At 43.4% G+C, this 18,694-nt stretch overlaps 1 protein-coding gene across 1 annotated transcript in view; it reads right to left on the bottom strand.

Annotated features, from left to right (window-relative positions):
• Positions 1–1,953: 1,953 nt before the first annotated feature.
• The window catches only part of LOC139388387 (neuropeptide Y receptor Y8a), a 28,808-nt gene continuing 12,067 nt past the window's right edge, over positions 1,954–18,694 (bottom strand). The window contains exons 2-6 of the mRNA XM_071135021.1: positions 4,136–4,754; positions 3,763–4,004; positions 3,527–3,673; positions 2,930–3,146; positions 1,954–2,753 (exon numbers count right to left, since the gene is read on the bottom strand). Coding sequence (XP_070991122.1) covers positions 2,538–2,753; positions 2,930–3,146; positions 3,527–3,673; positions 3,763–4,004; positions 4,136–4,444 — 1,131 coding nt within the window. The 5' untranslated portion in view covers positions 4,445–4,754 and the 3' untranslated portion in view covers positions 1,954–2,537. The remainder of the gene's footprint in view (positions 2,754–2,929; positions 3,147–3,526; positions 3,674–3,762; positions 4,005–4,135; positions 4,755–18,694) is intronic.

The raw sequence follows: 18,694 nt of genomic DNA, 5'->3' as shown, positions 1-18,694 counted from the left end.
ATGATTGCAAGAGCAGCTGCTCACCATTTGATGGCTCGGGTGCAGTTCCATCTCCAACAACGCCAAAGCATTGGCTATGCGGGTGTCTGCTTTCTCTGGTTAACGATTGATCCGATTGAACCCAGGCCTCTGTCCTTTTCGAACAGACTAAGGGTGAGTTATGTGTTTAACAAATATTCAGTACAATTGAAATCAAGTGTTTCCTCATTTACCACGGCAAATCGACTGTGGCATTTTACCCCCAACACTTTGTACGAATGGAAACTAATGTTGGCGTAGCCTACTGTTATTATTTGATATTCATATTCACATTCACAATTCCTATTTATGTTACCCATTAAATACAAAAGTCTTTCAAATATTAGTGTCTGGTATGGTCTCTTTAAAAATTAAAAAAAGTCAATGTGTCTTTGAAATGTGTCACTAAATCAAGTCAATCGGGTGGTTTGAATGATATGTGTCAGAAGGATGTGGGTGTCAGAAGGACGTGGGTGTCAGAAGGGTGTGTGCCAGAACCAAGCCCGCGCCTACACGGCACTGAAGGTAGCAACCCTGACTGCTAGACCACCCCATGCCACAATTGAACTACATTTCGATAGTTGACTCGTAACCTCTTTGCCTATGTATTCGTTATCAGTCGCTCTCTTACACAGCATAACGTTCCGTAGGCTACCTCACTACCCTCAATTTCACCTTAACATCTCATGTTGTAGGCCTATGTGTGCAATTCATTTAGGCTATAGTTTGGGTGTAGCCTACTGTACGGCTGCATTTCGGATACACTTGTATGTCGTAGTGGACCAATTTCTATTTTTGTTATTAATTATATAAAACTACATTTTTTCACATGTATAGGTTCATTTCAGATACATTTTTGTACATTTGAATGTTGGAGTAATAGGACCTATTACTACAGTAGCAGTAGGGGGGAAAAATATTGTCTGGTGCTTCAGTGTTTGAGCAAGCGAGAGAGGGACAAAAGAGTGATCAAATTCAAATCCGACATCTGTACTACAGTGGTGAGTTCATATCTGCACTAGGATCCTGTTCTAGTTCAGCACTCAAGGCCCAGGAGTTAGGGGCCAGGATTGTTTCTGGACCGGCCAAAGCTAACACATTAGCATGTAGCAGCAGTTACATGTTAACACATGATTGGCTCTAGTGAAGCAGGAAACTGCCTGACGTTAAGATCCAAACAGGCCTCAATGTCTGGAGCAGGAGCCAATGAGAAGGGCTGAGGTGATTATATCCTGAACACACACCTAAGAGGGTTTACACACACACACACACACACACACACACACACACACACACACACACACACACACACACACACCAAAGCTAATACTAATTTTATACATGAGCGATATGGTTGGATCATTAAAATCAGAGCTAACAAAAACAATAACAAAAACACTCCATATATAAAATTACAGATGCACAACATCAAGCTGGAGCCTTGGCACTTTCACCACAAATGGAAAGAAGTGGAATTTTGTTTTACTTTTAGACAAAAATATAAAAATCATGATATATATTTTTTTACATCCATTTCCACTGTTCTGTACAATCATAATTATTGATGAAGATCTACAGTAAGCTAGCCAGCCAATCAGCCAGTCGGCCACCCAGACAGATAGACAGTAGACCAGCCAGACAGTCAGTAGACCAGACAGCCAGTCCGGTCAGCCAGCTCTGTGTATGTACGATCTGTCTGCAATGCGTAAGCAACATCAGGGACTCTCTCTCTCTCCTCCCCTCTTTCGTCAGCATGTCTCAGACTGATCTCTCTGATTACTGAACAGCTCACAGGGAGACAGCGACTAAGAGGGAGGGCTGTCAGTGTCAACAGGGTTATTCTGATGTTAGACAGACAGCTGTCATATCAGCTCAAGGCAGCCCTGAGTTCGGAATTGTCTGACTGACTGACTGACCGTCTGTCCATCCATCCATCTGACTGGCGTGACAGCAGCTTAACACCCTAGGATGATGTCAAACTCTGGTGACGACAATTCTTCTGGGAACAAACTGACTTAGTTCAGAAATACCCCATCACCATGGAAACAGAGCCCACACGTCCCTGGGTCTGTCACTCTGTCGCAGTCTCTCCAGCTGTGTGCTACCTAGCGTAGCTGCATGTGTGCACTCTGTCCACGAGCTGCTCCGTTGATTAGCTGTATGGATCTGTTCGTTCATTTTTATTTTAGCTAAGTGCATACATCAGTCCTGCGTAGTCTGCTCGGCCTGCAATGCTTTATAGGAATTCAGAAATGGATTGAACCTCATGGAAACTGGGGCCAACTAGCTCTGTCTGTCCTGTCTGTCCAGCTGCTTATTTCCACTCTGTCTCTCTTTAGCATCAGCCGCTAGCTCTGTCCATTAGCGTTAGCTGCTCTATGCCAGCTCTGTTCATTTGAGGGTTTGTCTGTTTGCTGCTTACTTGATATGAACTGTATCCTTGTTGTTTACACCCTGTCTGACAGCTGTACACGCCACACTACTCATCCATTAGCATTAGCCACTCTGTTGGCTAGACGTTAGCTGCGTATGCTAACACTGGGCTCGGCCCGTGGAGGCAGCGCGGTGCTCATTGACCCTGCCCGGTTCAGCGTTGACATCTTGGTTATCCCCTCGCTGCCGACGGTAGAGAGCGGGAAATTCTCGTAGCTCTCTGGCGCCCCCAAGCCACAGTGGCAGCGCTGCAGCTGAACCTTCAACTCCTTTTGAAAGTTACTGTTCAGGAAGCCGTACACCTGTGTGTGTGTGTGTGTGTGTGTGTTTGCAGAAAAGGTGTTAATGTACAGCACCAGCACATGTTTGTAATGACATTTCCATTTCCAAAATTTGTATCAATACAGTTGAGTTGAATAAAAATTAAGTTAATTTAATTTCAATTCAGTTAAGTTCAATTCTAGTCCAGTCCACTCACCACAGGGTTGACACAGGTGGAGGCCATTGCAGTGAGGTGGCAGGCAGAGAACAAAGCATCGTGCTGGCAGGCGGGCAGCGCCTGGTGGTGCCAGTCGAATATCGTGTTGAACACGTTGAGCGGCAGCCAGCAGAGGGCGAAGGCAGCTACGATGGCCGCCAGCATAGCATTGATCCTCTGGGCTCCTCGGGCGTTCCGGATCCGCTCCACCATGTCCCTGGATGGGAGAAACAAAGGAACGGACTAGATGGATGGGATTTATACCACACTATACCAGGTACTCATGAACTTCATTAACATTTACTCAACTGTTCACTGTCTATCCTCTTTGATAATCATTGGACTACTACTGCAACTCATTGATTTATTTCATTCTCCAATTCACCATTGGTAATTAATTGACTACCATTCATTGAATCCTGTCCTGATGTATTACCTGCGTCTGAGTAAGCAGACTCATTCGTCTTCAACTTTTCTTCACAATGACTCCATTGACTATGAACGACTCATTCATTTGCCAATTCTTTGACTGTCCTGTGTGTGTGTCTGTGTGTGTGTGTGTGCCTGCTTGCGTGTGTACGTGCATGTGTGGGTCACCTGCGTCGACGTAGGCGTAGGAAAATGCGGAGGTAGCAGAGCAGCACTAATAGCAGGGGGACGCAGTACTGGAACAGCAGCAGGAAGGTGGTGTAGGCCAGACGGTGTCTATCTGTCGGCCATTTCTCCATACAGATCACATGGTCTCTGAGGAGAGAGAGAGAGAGAAAGTGCTACATCTGGCATGCACTATCAAACACACACACACATACACACACACACACACACACACTAACCTGAAGGGGTTGGCAGGCAGTGTGAGGTTCTGGAAGGGATCGTCAGTCAGAATGTTGTAGGATAGGAAGGGGAGGGATATTAAGCAGGCGACCAACCAGGTGAGACCTACGGCCAGGTAGGAGTGGCCTGCTGCTGGGGACCAGCCAGTAGGGTGCAGGATCAACTGATGGCGCTCCAACGCAATCAACACCAGGGAGAATATAGACACCGTCACTGACACACACTGTACAAACGGAGTGACCTGAGAGGGAAGAGAGGAGATATGAGGGAGAAGAGAGGGATCGGGAGAGGGGGAAAAAAAGACCGATTACAGACAAACAAACACGGAACGGTTATCCAACAAACATACAGACGCAGGAACTGTGTTCTCACCTTGCAGAGTGCCTCCCCCAATACCCAGCGGTCCATCAGAGTGTAGATGACGGTGACTGGCAGACACACCACACACATCAGGATGTCCGAGCAGGACAGGTTGGCGATCAGAATGTTGGTGACGTTACGCAGCTCCTTCTGCCGCCCAATGATGAACACCAGGCCCACGTTGCCTAGTAACCCCACCGCGATCACCGTGCTGTAGGCCACAATAAGGAATGTGGCCCCGCACACCGAGGGCGGGCACTGGCCTGACTCGGACCAATCAGTGGTCTCCCAGATGCCAGGGGAGCTGCTGTTATTGGTCATGGTGGAAGAAGGGCTTTGGAGGCTGTTAGAGGGTGCTTACTAAACTCCCTCTGAGGGGGTAGTGACTGGGAGTTGATGGGGGGCTCGAGAGAGTTCAAGGCGGTGTAGAGGGGTACAGGGTGATGGGGTAGACAGGCAGTTATAGTCTTTCTATACCCTTCTCAGTTGGCCACAGCTGGTTGGTCGTCATGTTGCTAGAGTCGCCGTGATTGGCTGTCCGAGTCTGCTAATCACTTTGATTGGCTGAGCCCACTCCCTCGGTCTGCTGGAGACACTGTGACTGGTTTGGCTCAGGATCAGCTCAAAGTCTCTATATGTAAAACAGGGAAGACAATAGAAGATAATCTCAGTCTATTTACTGTGTAAGAGTAGAGAATAATCTACAAATAAAAACTAAAGGCATGGGGATGGAGGAAAAGAGAATATAGCATTCGAAAAGACCATAAAAAGGAGAATGTAGAGAAGATGAGAGAACATTTGAAAAGAGAACAGGAGATGAGAAGAGACTAGAAGAGAGGAGAGGACAAGAGGATGATGAAAAAGGAAATGAGAAAAAGGAAAAGAGAGTTTAGATGAAGACAGGGAAGATATGAGAAGGGTTGAGATTCGAAAAAAGGAGTTGAAAAAAGTTGAACAGAAAAAGAGAGAAGAGGGGGATAACTAATAAGAAGTGAAGAAGAAAATAAGAGGGAGGAAAGGCTTTCATTGTCCACTATATATAAAAATGTCCACTTAATATGCATAAAATGTATTAAGTCTCTAGCCAGTGTTGAAGAGCTCAGGGATAGATATTAAAAGAGGAGAAAGTAGAGGGGAGACTATAATTATGTCGGTCTATCTTCCCTCAAGAAAGCAGGTCTCTGTTTAACGCTGTGTGACTGACAATTACTACAGATTCTCTCTCACTGTCTCTCTTTTCCCCTCTCATTCTCTCATCTTTATTTCTTTGTCTCCTTTGTCTGTCTCCCTCTCCCCACTGTAACCATCTTATCATCTCTCTTTCCTCAGAACATCTTTCATGTCTTTTGTTTCTTTCTTTTTTTCCCAGCAGGTTGCACACACACACACACACACACACACACCACACACACACACACACACACGCATGCGCAAGCAAACACAAAGCTAAATGCTGAACAACAACAGTAATTTCTGGCTCATTTGAGTGAAAGAGAGAATGCAGCTCAGATGAGGCATGTAGTCATGCAATCATACATACACTACCCATTAGGACAGGAAACAAGCACACACTCACAGGAGAGGAGAGATGTGGGCAACTATAGCTAGACTGGGAACACACACAGATGCAAAAACGAACACAGACACACACACACTGCCCTCAGGTTAATGGTGTTAGTTACTGGCTCCTCTGATGAGATTAAACACTAGAGACAAATGGTTTAATATGACCCTAAAATAAGTGTATGTGTGTGTGTCTGTATGTGTGTGTGCATGCGTGCACACATGCACGCCCGTGTGTCTCCTTCGATTAGTCTAGAAAGTTGTAGTAGATACATACAACAGTATAGCTATGGCTCGACAACATAAACATAGAGTAGGCTGTAGAACAGAGATAAACTCTAGTAGAATGTTCCCTGATCTGAAATCCCTGGCCTCTCTAAAAATACCAATGCGCTCCCAGACACATTTAATAAACACACGCATGCATGCTCGGATGCACACAAACACACGTGCATATAAAACACACGCGCGCGCAAGTATGAACACTCACAAATATGCACGTGCACACACGCGCTGTACGTACGCAAACACAGTGAGCGTTTCTCCCCTCTACTTTATCTGGTTCATGCTTTACGCTCTCCCTCAGGCCAGCGGTGTCCTGGTTAGAGAAAGCTGTTTAATTAAACCTACTTTGAAAAGACAATACATCATGTTTATGACACCGCCTCATTAACTCAGACACTTATCGCTAACACTAATCAGGAAAAACAACGTTAATATCTCTCTTCTGTTTTGCTAGCTACTCTACTGGGTCTTTTACTGTGCTGTGAATATTTTGCTCGCAAATGACCAGTCGCTTTCATCAAGAATTAACACTCCCCCGCCTCTTCCCTCACTCCCTCCCTCCTGTCGTCCACTGTCTCCCCTCTCTTTTACCGCCAATTCCTTTTTTTTCCTGTCTCTCTTTAACTCCCTCCTGCTTCTCTCTCTCCCTCTCCGCTCTCTCTTCCTAACCCTTCTCTCTCTCTCTCTCCCCATTCTATTTCTGTCTGACGATATTGTTCAGTCATTAAAGCAGCAGGTAGGGGTTGATGAGCAGCATACGGCTGGTTTATTATAGAAGGTAGAAAACAAAATGCTACAGGACCAGTGATTTCAATCGGATTTATCTGTCTGAAGAACACGTCTCAGTCTCGCCAAGCGTCTTTCTTAATGTGTGTGCAAGACAAGAGTCTTGAGTCACTCGGTGGAAACAATTTATCCAGCGGAAGATAATAATCAAGCAAATATCCTCCATCCAACATCCCCCAGAACTCCCTGCTTGGATAAAACAACGAACTCTGTCACACAGACACACACATTAGCGTTTGTGTCTCCATAGGTGTTCTAGTGGAATAGGACATGGAGGGCTCTATTTAAACAAACCTATCTGAGTAGGTAATTCTAAGCGCAGGCGGTAGTGTCACGTTCTGACCTTAGTTCTTTTGTTATGTCTTTGTTTTAGTATGGTCAGGGCGTGAGTTGGGTGGGTTGTCTATGCTAGTTTTTCTATGATTAGCTATTTCTGTGTTTGGCCTGGTATGGTTCTCAATCAGAGGCAGCTGTCAATCGTTGTCCCTGATTGAGAACCATATTTAGGGAGCCTGTTTTCTATTGTGTTTCGTGGGTGATTATTTTCCGTCTCTGTGTATGTCACCAGACAGGACTGTTTCATATCATTCTCGTTATTTTTGTTTTAGTGTTCTGAGTTGAATAAACATCGTCATGAACATGTACCCCGCTGCGCTTTGGTCCGATCCTTGCTACTCCTCGTCAGAGGAAGAGGACGAGCGTTATAGGTAGCACTATACAGTGGGGAGAACAAGTATTTGATCACTGCCGATTTTGCAGGTTTTCCTACTTACAAAGCATGTAGAGGTCTGTCATTTTATCATAGGTACACTTCAACTGTGAGAGACGGAATCTAAAACAAAAATCCAGAAAATCACATTATGATTTTTAAGTAATTCATTTGCATTTCCTTGCATGACATAAGTATTTGATACATCAGAAAAGCAGAACTTAATATTTGGTACGGAAACATTTGTTTGCAATTACAGAGATCATACGTTTCCTGTAGTTCTTGACCAGGTTTGCACACACTGCAGCAGGGATTTTGGCCCACTCCTCCATACAGACCTTCTCCAGATCCTTCAGGTTTCGGGGCTGTCGCTGGGCAATACGGACTTTCAGCTCCCTCCAAAGATTATCTATTGGGTTCAGGTCTGGAGACTGGTTAGGCCACTCCAGGACCTTGAGATGCTTCTTACGGAGCCACTCCTTAGTTGCCCTGGCTGTGTGTTTCGGGTCGTTGTCATGCTGGAAGACCCAGCCACGACCCATCTTCAATGCTCTTACTGAGGGAAGGAGGTTGTTGGCCAAGATCTCGTGATACATGGCCCCATCCATCCTCCCCTCAATACGGTGCAGTCGTCCTGTCCCCTTTGCAGAAAAGCATCCCCAAAGAATGATGTTTCCACCTCCATGCTTCACGGTTGGGATGGTGTTCTTGGGGTTGTACTCATCCTTCTTCTTCCTCCAAACACAGAGTTTAGACCAAAAAGCTCAATTTTTGTCTCATCAGACCACATGACCTTCTCTCATTCCTCCTCTGGATCATCCAGATGGTCAATGGCAAACTTCAGACGGGCCTGGTCATGCGCTGGCTTGAGCAGGGGGACCTTGCGTGCGCTGCAGGATTTGAATCCATGACGGCGTAGTGTGTTACTAATGGTTTTCTTTGAGACTGTGGTCCCAGCTCTCTCCAGGTCATTGACCAGGTCCTGCCGTGTAGTTCTGGGCTGATCCCTCACCTTCCTCATGATCATTGATGCCCCACGAGGTGAGATCTTGCATGGAGCCCCAGACCAAGGGTGATTGACCGTCATCTTGAACTTCTTCCATTTTCTAATAATTGCGCCAACAGTTGTTGCCTTCTCACCAAGCTGCTTGCCTATTGTCCTGTAGCCCATCCCAGCCTTGTGCAGGTGCAGTTAATACAGGTAATGAGTGGAGAACAGGAGGGCTTCTTAAAGAAAAACTAACAGGTCCGTGAGAGCTGGAATTCTAACTGGTTGGTAGGTGATCAAATACTTATGTCATGCAATAAAATGCAAATTAATTACTTAAAAATCATACAATGTGATTTTCTGGATTTTTGTTTTAGATTTATGTCTCTCACAGTTTAAGTGTACCTATGATAACAATTACAGACCTCTACATGCTTTGTAAGTGGGAAAACCTGCAAAATCGGCAGTGTAGGTTCAGGAGTGTGTCAGAAATATTTGAGAAAGTGCTCCATGGCGAAATATGTGTTGTGAATGTATGGTATTTTATGTATTGTCTTGGAATCAACTCCAAATCCAACGTTAGTGCGTTATAGTTAGTTAAATTGCTTACAGAAACAAAATAACAAAAATGTAGACCTATCTATGCTAAATATGTTCACTTGAACCCATTTACAGTCCACATTGTTCTAAGTCATTGCATGGCCTCAATAGCATTCACACTGATATAGAGACTACTGTAAATTACATTCACACTGATATAGGGGCCTACTGTAAATTACATTCACACTGATATAGGGGCCTACTGTAAATTACATTCACACTGATATAGGGGCCTACTGTACATTACATTCACACTGATATAGGGGCCTACTGTACATTACATTCACACTGATATAGGGGCCTACTGTACATTACATTCACACTAATATAGGGGCCTACTGTACATTACATTCACACTGATATAGGGGCCTACTGTACATTACATTCACACTGATATAGGGGCCTACTGTACATTACATTCACACTGATATAGGGGCCTACTGTAAATTACATTCACACTGATATAGGGGCCTACTGTAAATTACATTCACACTGATATAGGGGCCTACTGTAAATTACATTCACACTGATATAGGGGCCTACTGTAAATTGCATTATGGTTGAGCATGGACATGCGAAACATTGTCAATAAGCAAGATTCAATTAATTATTGATAAGGCATAAAAAAATAACAAATAATTCCCAATCAAATTCTAAACAACACCACTTGTTTTAAATAGGCTATGACACACTTACAGGCATCATCATTTCTCCCCGTGGGCATACAATATTACCTTTTTTATGCATATCCAAAATGTTCACAGTAGCTGGACAAAGATCCAATATAAAGAGAAAGGGAGAATGTCCACTCACCGTTATACCGCTCCCAAATAAGCCTGTGTTTTATGAACATAATTGCAACCATTTTACAGATCAGATCGCATTCACACACCTCCAGAAGTTGCATTGCAAGTGTGCCACGGATGTTGTCACCATAAAACCAGGAAGGTGAATCCTAATAGGTTTGGTTGTAATAACATTAGACGAAAAACAAGCAGTTTTTTTAAAAATAAATGTAAAATGTAATGATAAAAAATACACACATTACTGTTGAACCAGCCTTTGTTATAATAGGCCTAATAACATACTGACCAGACCGGAAACGTGGCGTGCGCGAGCGTCGCAAAATAATTTTAGAAATCCATGTTATTCAATTATTGCACCCACACTGCTTGTGCGTGCCAACGAGAATCTGAGTTTCCAAGGGCTAAAATAGAAGTCATTCCTATTTCTGACGCAGATCACGCTGCAAGTCCTGCCTCTCCCATCTCCTCATTGGTTTATAGAAATAGGTTATACCCATTGGTTATACCCACGTGGGTGATTGAAATACAAACTTTGTTGCCGGTTGTGGTGGTAACACAATGAAAGTTTAGATGGATCACCATGTAAGTTCAAAGATGAAAAAACCTGGAAGGAGGAGAGATGACTAGAAACGATTCGGTTGGCCATTTTATGTGTGGATTAATTGTCGGAGTAGAGGTCCATGTGCATTTTAGGTAAAATAACAACTTAATGTTTATATCCCAGGACAAATTAGCATGCAACAGAAAGCTAGCTAAATAGGACAAATTAGTTAGCAAGTGCAAGCTAGCTAGCTAAATTGCCATACATGTTTAATGCTTTTCGACCTGTCCCCAAATGAATGTCATTGGTTCAGAGTTTGTTTTGATATTTTGACCTGCGTGTCGTGATCGTGTTTGGTGTCGGGGGGGGGGGGGGGCAAAATAAATTTGTGCACGTGCTCTATCAGCCTGTTTGGGTTCCGTGTTACAGATAACTTCTAAATACGAGGTTCACCGGTATTCACCAAGGTACTACATCATGGAGTTTTTTTTTACGCACGTCCAAAACGGGAACTGCATGGCTAAAATATTGTGGGCCTACCGCTCCTTTCAAACTTAAGCGGTCTTCGGAGCCAAACCCATTATCGACAGTCTTGATTACTATGAGATTGCAGAAAAAAAGGATTCATTGTGACAAGGGGAGGCTATGCTTGGATTTTAATCAAATAAAACATTATTTTTATTTTTATGTAGGTTTCTAAATACGAAGTATACAGGCACCAAAAGCACATTGGGCTACTCTTGTTTCATGCGCATATGGGCAGTGTGCTTCACAGCCGAATAGTCTGCGTTTCTGCAGTCAAAATTCATGCCATAACCAACTGTTACCGCTAAAACCAGCTTTTGGTTGGTCTAATATATTAGATCAGCGCTGCCTGAAATTAGTACTTTTGAACATGCTTTTAAGGACACACCTCAAATATTTCCACCACACCTATCTGAGCACAAGCGAGCTGATATGAGACAGGTAAATTACTGAACCTGGCGTTAGGGCTGGAAAATATTAGGGCTGGAAAATGCCAGTGCACCAGTTTTTACATTACAAAATTACAAACTAACATGCGTTTGACACTAGCGCCGCCTTAACCCCAGCCGAAAATGTAGCCAGGAGTATTCTCTCTCAAACGGTAGAAACTGACTCACCTCCCCTCTTTTCTCCTTCCATCTCCTCTCATAACCCCTATTCTCTCCTCTCCTAACCCCTCTTCTCATACATTTTAGTCACTGGGCGAAAACGGTCCATTACAGGGGATATCTTTACATGACATGTTTTTTATATTCTAAAGAATACAGACCATTTCCAAAGCATATTTTTAGTTTTGTGGATATGCACCATATCCTGAAAAAATCTCAAACCAGATATGTCCTTTAAACATATATGATATTGGGATCACTCCGAATATCACAGATGGTCATTTCCTACAGCTGGATATGGACTCATTCAATATTCTGTGTCATGACTGTACTGTGAGGATCCGAATGGGTCAGATCAATTTGCTGGTGGATGGGATTATTTAAGATACTATTTGAAGTGGTAGGATTTCAGATGTTTTCGGAAGATGGGCAGGGACTCTGTTGTCCTAGCTTCAGGGGGAAGCTGGTTCCACCATTGGGGTGCCAGAACAGAGAAGAGCTTGGACTGGCGTGAGCAGAATCTGGGGTGGGAGGGCCAAGAGACCAGAGGTGGTAGATGAAGTGCTCGGATTGGGGTGTAGGGTTTGAGCATAGCCTGAAGGTAGGGATGGGGCTATGATCCTCTTCCTAACCCCTTCTTCTCTCCTAACCCCATTTATTTCCTCTCCTAACCCCATTTATCTCCTAACCCCTCTCCCCTCCCCCACCTTTTCTTTCCCACTACATCCCTAATGACTTGAGTATCTCACAGCAGGCTGCCTCAGGGCTGGATTAATGCAGGGGTTTACCGGGGCTGAAGCCCCTGGGCCCAGGCCTTGTGGGGGGCCTGTCATTCCAAATAGTGTCCACCTGCCAAAAGGTGTCTCCCCATGCCTCACAATGGGATTCAATGAGTTCTAGCTTCTGTTGCTAGGGCTGTTGCTAGAACTTGCAAAATTCTGACCGGTCCACGTAATAAACCAAAGCATCCGTTGCTCTGCTGGTTGCTTGGCTCCATTTTACCTAGCGGTCATGGAGGACAGAGGACGCGGGCAGTTCTAGTTCTATTTCACCTCATCAGCGCTCGCTCAGTCTGTGCAAAATTATTAGCTCAGAATTGCTCCCGAAGGACAGTGTTTTTGACAGCGACTAACTGTTACCTGCTACCTACTGCTTCGGAGGACCGAGAAGACTGGAAAGAGAACACTCTTTCTTTACCATATAAATGTCTTTATATAAGAAAATATTGTTAAATAGGAAGAAATAATTTTAGCTGTTTTCAGATTGACGTTGCTAGCTAATGTACTTATTTAGCTCAGCCTGCCTAGTCAGCTAGCTAGCCAGACAGTTTTATTTAGCTAATGTTAGCTAGCTAACTAACTGTTATTGTAGCTTTCTGTTTGTATGTAACTTGCACCTCAATTATTTTATTTTATCTTTCCAACCAGGCGAAGTACTATGAAGACACCCCTGATCTTGACAACAGAAATTCACAATTCAGGGTAACGTTAAGAAGTTGACTTCTATTAGATAACCGGAAGGATTTAGCTACGTACAACCATTTTTCAACAACCATTTTCCATCTAGCTAGTTGGTCATCTACATGTTGCTAGCTATACATGCAGTTAGTTATATGTCTGTCATATTGTGGTATCGAGTTATAAGTTAAACCTGATCAAACAAATGGATAGGTGGAAGCAATTATGGTAATTCCAACTGCCCTTAACTAGGTCTCTTAGCTAGACTACACAAACAGAGAGAGGTGGGGGGGTGAGAAAGGATGAAAGTGGGAGAGAGAGAGCGAGGTGGGAAGAGAGTGGAAGACAGAGAAAGAAGGAGAGAGAAACAGAGTGTGAAAGACAGCAGTGCAAATGTACTTAGACTTGAGTATTTCAACAACTCTTCTCTTCCAATTTGTTAGGCAATCACATGTACGGGGGAAGGATGGCCAGCCACACAGGAGGCTGATTTTCACTAAGGACTAGAAGGAGGCTGTGCTGACCGAAATGCATGCTTGCCATTTTGGAGTGAAGCGCATGATTGCCAAAATAAACCTACGCTTCTTCTGTTGTGGGATTGTCAAGGATGTGGACAGCTGGGCAAGTGAAGTAACAATCACATTCTACTATATCTGAAATTATTATGATTTCAATGACTGTCATAATCAAAGAACACACAATGTTTAAATTTGTCACTTTGTGCTTAAAAGGTCAGTACCCCGTCTAGCCTACCAGAAGTTTGAGAGGGTGAAGACTGTGGCGCTGGAGTTGAAGCCCATCAGTTGTTTCACCATGGCACATGATCGGTAAGTGGCACAATTAAGTTGTTTTGTAATGGTTGCTTTATTTGACCACAGGAGATGTCAATACTATAGAATGGGTGTGTGTCAGTATCCTTACAAATATGAACATCTGTATACTGTACGACACAGATATGGGTAAGAATGATGTAATCTTCTATCTAATACTTTAAATATTAGGGCGTGGACCTCATCGGACACTTCATGGAATCCAGGAGTGGCAACAGCTGGTGTCTGACGACGACCGACCACTTTACCAAGTGGGTGGAAGCAATACACATTAAGGCCAGTAAAGAAAGAGAATGTGCTTAACTCTAAATTCCTTTCTGTAACCCATTAAGGGTGCTTGGAACCAAAAATGTTTTCTCGTTTTGTATGATACCTATCAAGGATGAGACTGGCGAGGCCACCTCCAAAGCGACGATGGACATCTTCAACACCCACGGTTTTAGGCTGAGTTCATCTTGAGTGACCGAGGTCGTGAACTCTGGAACAAGGCACAGATGTTATAGGTTATATTCTGTCACCAATGGTTTGTTTTGTTTCTCTTTTTAAATTTGTTTTTCTAATGGTACATAGTCAGACATACACTACATGACCAGACAGACGTATGTGGACACCTGCTTGTTGAACATCTCATTCCAAAATCATATGCATTAATATGGAGTTTGTCCCCCCTTTGTTGCTATAACAGCCTCCACTCTTCTGGGAAGACTTTCCACTAGATGTTGGAACATTGCTGCGGGGACTTAATTCCATTCAGCCACCTGAGACGTAGTGAGGTCGGGCACTGATGTTGGCCGATTAGGCCTGGCTCGCAGTCGGCGTTCCATTTCAAATCAAAGGTGTTCGATGGGGTTGAAGTCAGGGCTCTGTGCAGGCCAGTCAAGTTCTTCCACACTGATCTTGACAAACCATTTCTCTATGGACCTCGCTTTGTGCTCGGTGGCATTGTCATTCTGAAACAGGAAAGGGCCTTCCCCAAACTGTTGCCACAAGGTTGGAAGCACAGAATCATCTAGAATGCCATTGCATGCTGTAGCGTTAAGAAGCCGGTTGGATGTACTGCCAAATTCTCTAAAACGACGTTGGAAGCGGCTTATGGTAGAAAAATGTACATTCAATTCTTTGGCAACACCTCTGGTGGACATTCCTGCAGTCAGCATGCCAATTGCACGCTCCCTCAAAACTTGAGACATCTGCACATTTTAGAATGGCCTTTTATTGTCCCCAGCACAAGGTGCATCTGTGTAATGACCATTTCAGGGATTTTATTTATTTTTACTATTTCCTACATTGTAGAATAATAGTGAAGACATCAAAACTATGAAATAACACATGGAATCATGTAGTAAACAAAAAAGTGTTCTTCAAATTAGCCACCCTTTGCCTTGATGACAGCTTTAAACACTCTTGGCATTCCCTCAACCAGCTTCATGAGGTAGTCACCTGGAATTCCTTTCAATTAACAGGTGTGCCTTGTTAAAATATAATTTGTGGAATTTCTTTCCTTAATGCGTTTGAGCAAATTTGTGTTGTGACAAGGTAGGGGTGGTTATACAAAAGAAGCCCTATTTGGTAAAAAAATAAAAAATAATCCATATGACGACAAGAACAGCTCAAATAAGAAAAGAGAAACGACAGTTCATCATTACTTTAAGACAAAGAAAATTTCAAGAACTTTGAAAGTTTTTTCAAGTGCAGTCGCAAAAACCATCAAGCGCTATGATGAAACTGGCTCTCATGAGGAACGCCACAGGAAAGGAAGACCCAGAATTACCTCTGCTGCAGAGTTTAAGTTCATTGGAGTTACCAACCTCAGAAATTGCAGCCCAAATAAATGCTTCAAGTAACAGACACACCTCAACATCAACTGTTGGAGACTGTGAATCAGGCCTTCATGGTCGAATTGCTGTAAAGAAACCACAACTAAAGGACACCAACACGAAGAAGAGACATGCTTGGGCCAAGAAACACGAGCAAAGGAAATTTCCGGTGGAAATCTTTCTTTTTTTTTGGTTCCAACCGCCGTGTCTTTGTGAGATGCAGAGTAGGTGAATGGATCTCCGCATGTGTATTTCCCACCGTGAAGCATGGAGGAGGAGGTGTCATGGTGTGGGGGTGCTTTACTGGTGACACTGTCAGTGATTTATTTAGAATTCAAGACACACTTAACCAGCATGGCCACCACAGCATTCTGAGCGATACGCCATCCCATCTGGTTTGCTTTTCAACAGGACAATGACCCAACATACCTCCAGACTGTGTAAGGGCTATTTGACCAAGAAGGAGAGTGATGGAGTGCTGCATCAGATGACCTGGCCTCCACACTCACACGACCTCATCCCAATTGAGATGGTTTGGGATGAGTCGGACCGCAGAGTGAAGTAAAAACAGCCAACAAGTGCTTAACATACAGTGGGGCAAAAAAGTATTTAGTCAGCCACCAATTGTGCAAGTTCTCCCACTTAAAAAGATGAGGGAGGCCTGTAATTTATCATAGGTACACTTCAACTATGACAGACAAAATGAGAAAAGAAAATCCAGAAAATCACATTGTAGGATTTTTAATGAATTTATTTGTAAATTATGGTGGAAAATAAGTATTTTGTCAATAACAAAAGTTTCTCAATACTTTATTATATACCCTTTGTTGGCAATGACAGAGGTCAAACGTTTTCTGTAAGTCTTCACAAGGTTTTCACACACTGTTGCTGGTATTTTGGCCCATTCCTCCATGCAGATCTCCTCTAGAGCAATGATGTTTTTGGGGCTGTTGCTGGGCAACACAGACTTTCAACTCCCTCCAAAGATCTTGAATGCCCTTGCTGATGGAAGGAGGTTTTCACTCAAAATCTCACGATACATGGCCCCATTCATTTCCTTTACACTGATCAGTCGTCCTGGTCCCTTTGCAGAAAAACAGCCCCAAAGCATGATGTTTCCACCCCCATGCTTCACAGTAGGTATGGTGTTCTTTGGATGCAACACAGCAGTCTTTGTCCTCCAAAACACGATGAGTTGACTTTACCAAAAAGTTATATTTTGGTTTCATCTGACCATATGACATTCTCCCAATCTTCTTCTGGATCATCCAAATGCTCTCTAGCAAACTTCAGAAGGCCTGGACATGTGTCCCCCTGCGTAAGCCAGTACGTCTGGCACTGCAGGATTTGAGTCCCTGGCGGCGTAGTGTGTTACTGATGGTAGGCTTTGTTACTTTGGTCCCAGCTCTCTGCAGGTCATTCACTAGGTCCCCCCGTGTGGTTCTGGGATTTTTGCTCACTGTTCTTGTGATCATTTTGACCCCACGGGGTGAGATATTGCGTGGAGCCCCAGATCGAGGGAGATTATCAGTGGTCTTGTATGTCTTCCATTTCCTAATAATTGCTCCCACAGTTGATTTCTTCAAACCAAGCTGCTTACCTATTGCAGATTCAGTCTTCCCAGCCTGGTGTAGGTCTACAATTTTGTTTCTGGTGTCCTTTGACAGCTCTTTGGTCTTGGCCATAGTGGAGTTTGGAGTGTGACTGTTTGAGGTTGTGGACAGGTGTCTTTTATACTGATAACAAGTTCAAACAGGTGCCATTAATACAGGTAACGAGTGGAGGACAGATGAGCCTCTTAAAGAAGAAGTTACAGGTCTGTGAGACACAGAGAGACTGCACGAAAAGAAACAGTTGACAGAAACGGGTGATCTTTCTATAGATTATAAAAGGACTGCCAACAGTTTGTCATAGTTGAAGTGTACATGTGATGAAAATTACAGGCCTCTCTCATCTTTTTAAGTGGGAGAACTTGCACAATTGGTGGCTGACTAAATACTTTTTTGCCCCACTTATGTGGGAACTCCTTTGAGACTGTAGGAAAAGTGTTCCAGGTGAAGATGTTTGAGAGAATGCCAAGTGTGCAAAGCCGTCATCAAGGCAAAGGGAGGCTACTTCGAAGAATCTCAAATCAAAAATACATGTTGATTTGCTTAACACTGTTTTGGTTACTACATGACTCCATATGTGTTATTTCATCTTTTTGATGTCTTTACTATTATTCTACAATGTAGAAAATAGTAAAAAGAAAAAAAAAGCAGGTGTGTCAACTTTTGACTGGAACTGTATGTACTTGTTTTGTTGCCTGTTTTGCATGTTATTTCGGCATTCATTTGTGTCACAAATCAGTGTCCAAACAATGTAAAAAAAAACATTTAAAAAAAGTTTAAAAGGTAATAAAGCCACATAAAAACATGGTCGTTTTTTTGCTTTCTTGAGTAAGGCAGCTCCAAAATAAAAGAGATTCAGCCTAGCTCAGTGCTTTCTGTGGTGGTGGGGCAGGCCACGGAAAATACAGAGTGTAGGGGTTGGTAATGTTCTTTAGTTGCGCCGTGATTGGCTCAGTGTTCTGTCAGTCATGGGGACAATACACCACCCCAAAATCCATGGAGAGAGCTCAAAAATTCAAGCCCCTTGGGTGCTGCCATAGGTTTACGTTAGAAGTGCCTATCCAAGGTAATTTGCCACATAAAATGACGTCAAATCACATATCTACCATAGCTTTGATTGGACTGATCATGTCAAGATCATACTTTCAAAATGTTAGCTAGCAAGCTAGACAAGCAGTCGTCGTGAATCAAGTCGGCAAATCATTTTCAATCCTTGTCATTTGAAGAGATGTTATAGGTGCTCATCGGCCACTGGAAATAAACATTACACAACAAGTTGGAAATCGCAAAATTCAATAACGAGTGGTTTGGAAGGAATCAGTGGCTAATATATCCCCCCTTTATTTATTCTGACTTGGTGTACAGGGAGAATACTGTAAGAACGGCCCATGTTCTGAATTCTGTCGCTGTACATTTCAAAAGTGCTGAAGAAATAGTTATATTGAC

The sequence above is a fragment of the Oncorhynchus clarkii genome, chromosome 29 (assembly GCF_045791955.1).
Source record: "Oncorhynchus clarkii lewisi isolate Uvic-CL-2024 chromosome 29, UVic_Ocla_1.0, whole genome shotgun sequence".
Classification (NCBI taxonomy): domain Eukaryota; kingdom Metazoa; phylum Chordata; class Actinopteri; order Salmoniformes; family Salmonidae; genus Oncorhynchus; species Oncorhynchus clarkii.
This window is presented reverse-complemented; position numbering and strand designations above follow the sequence as displayed.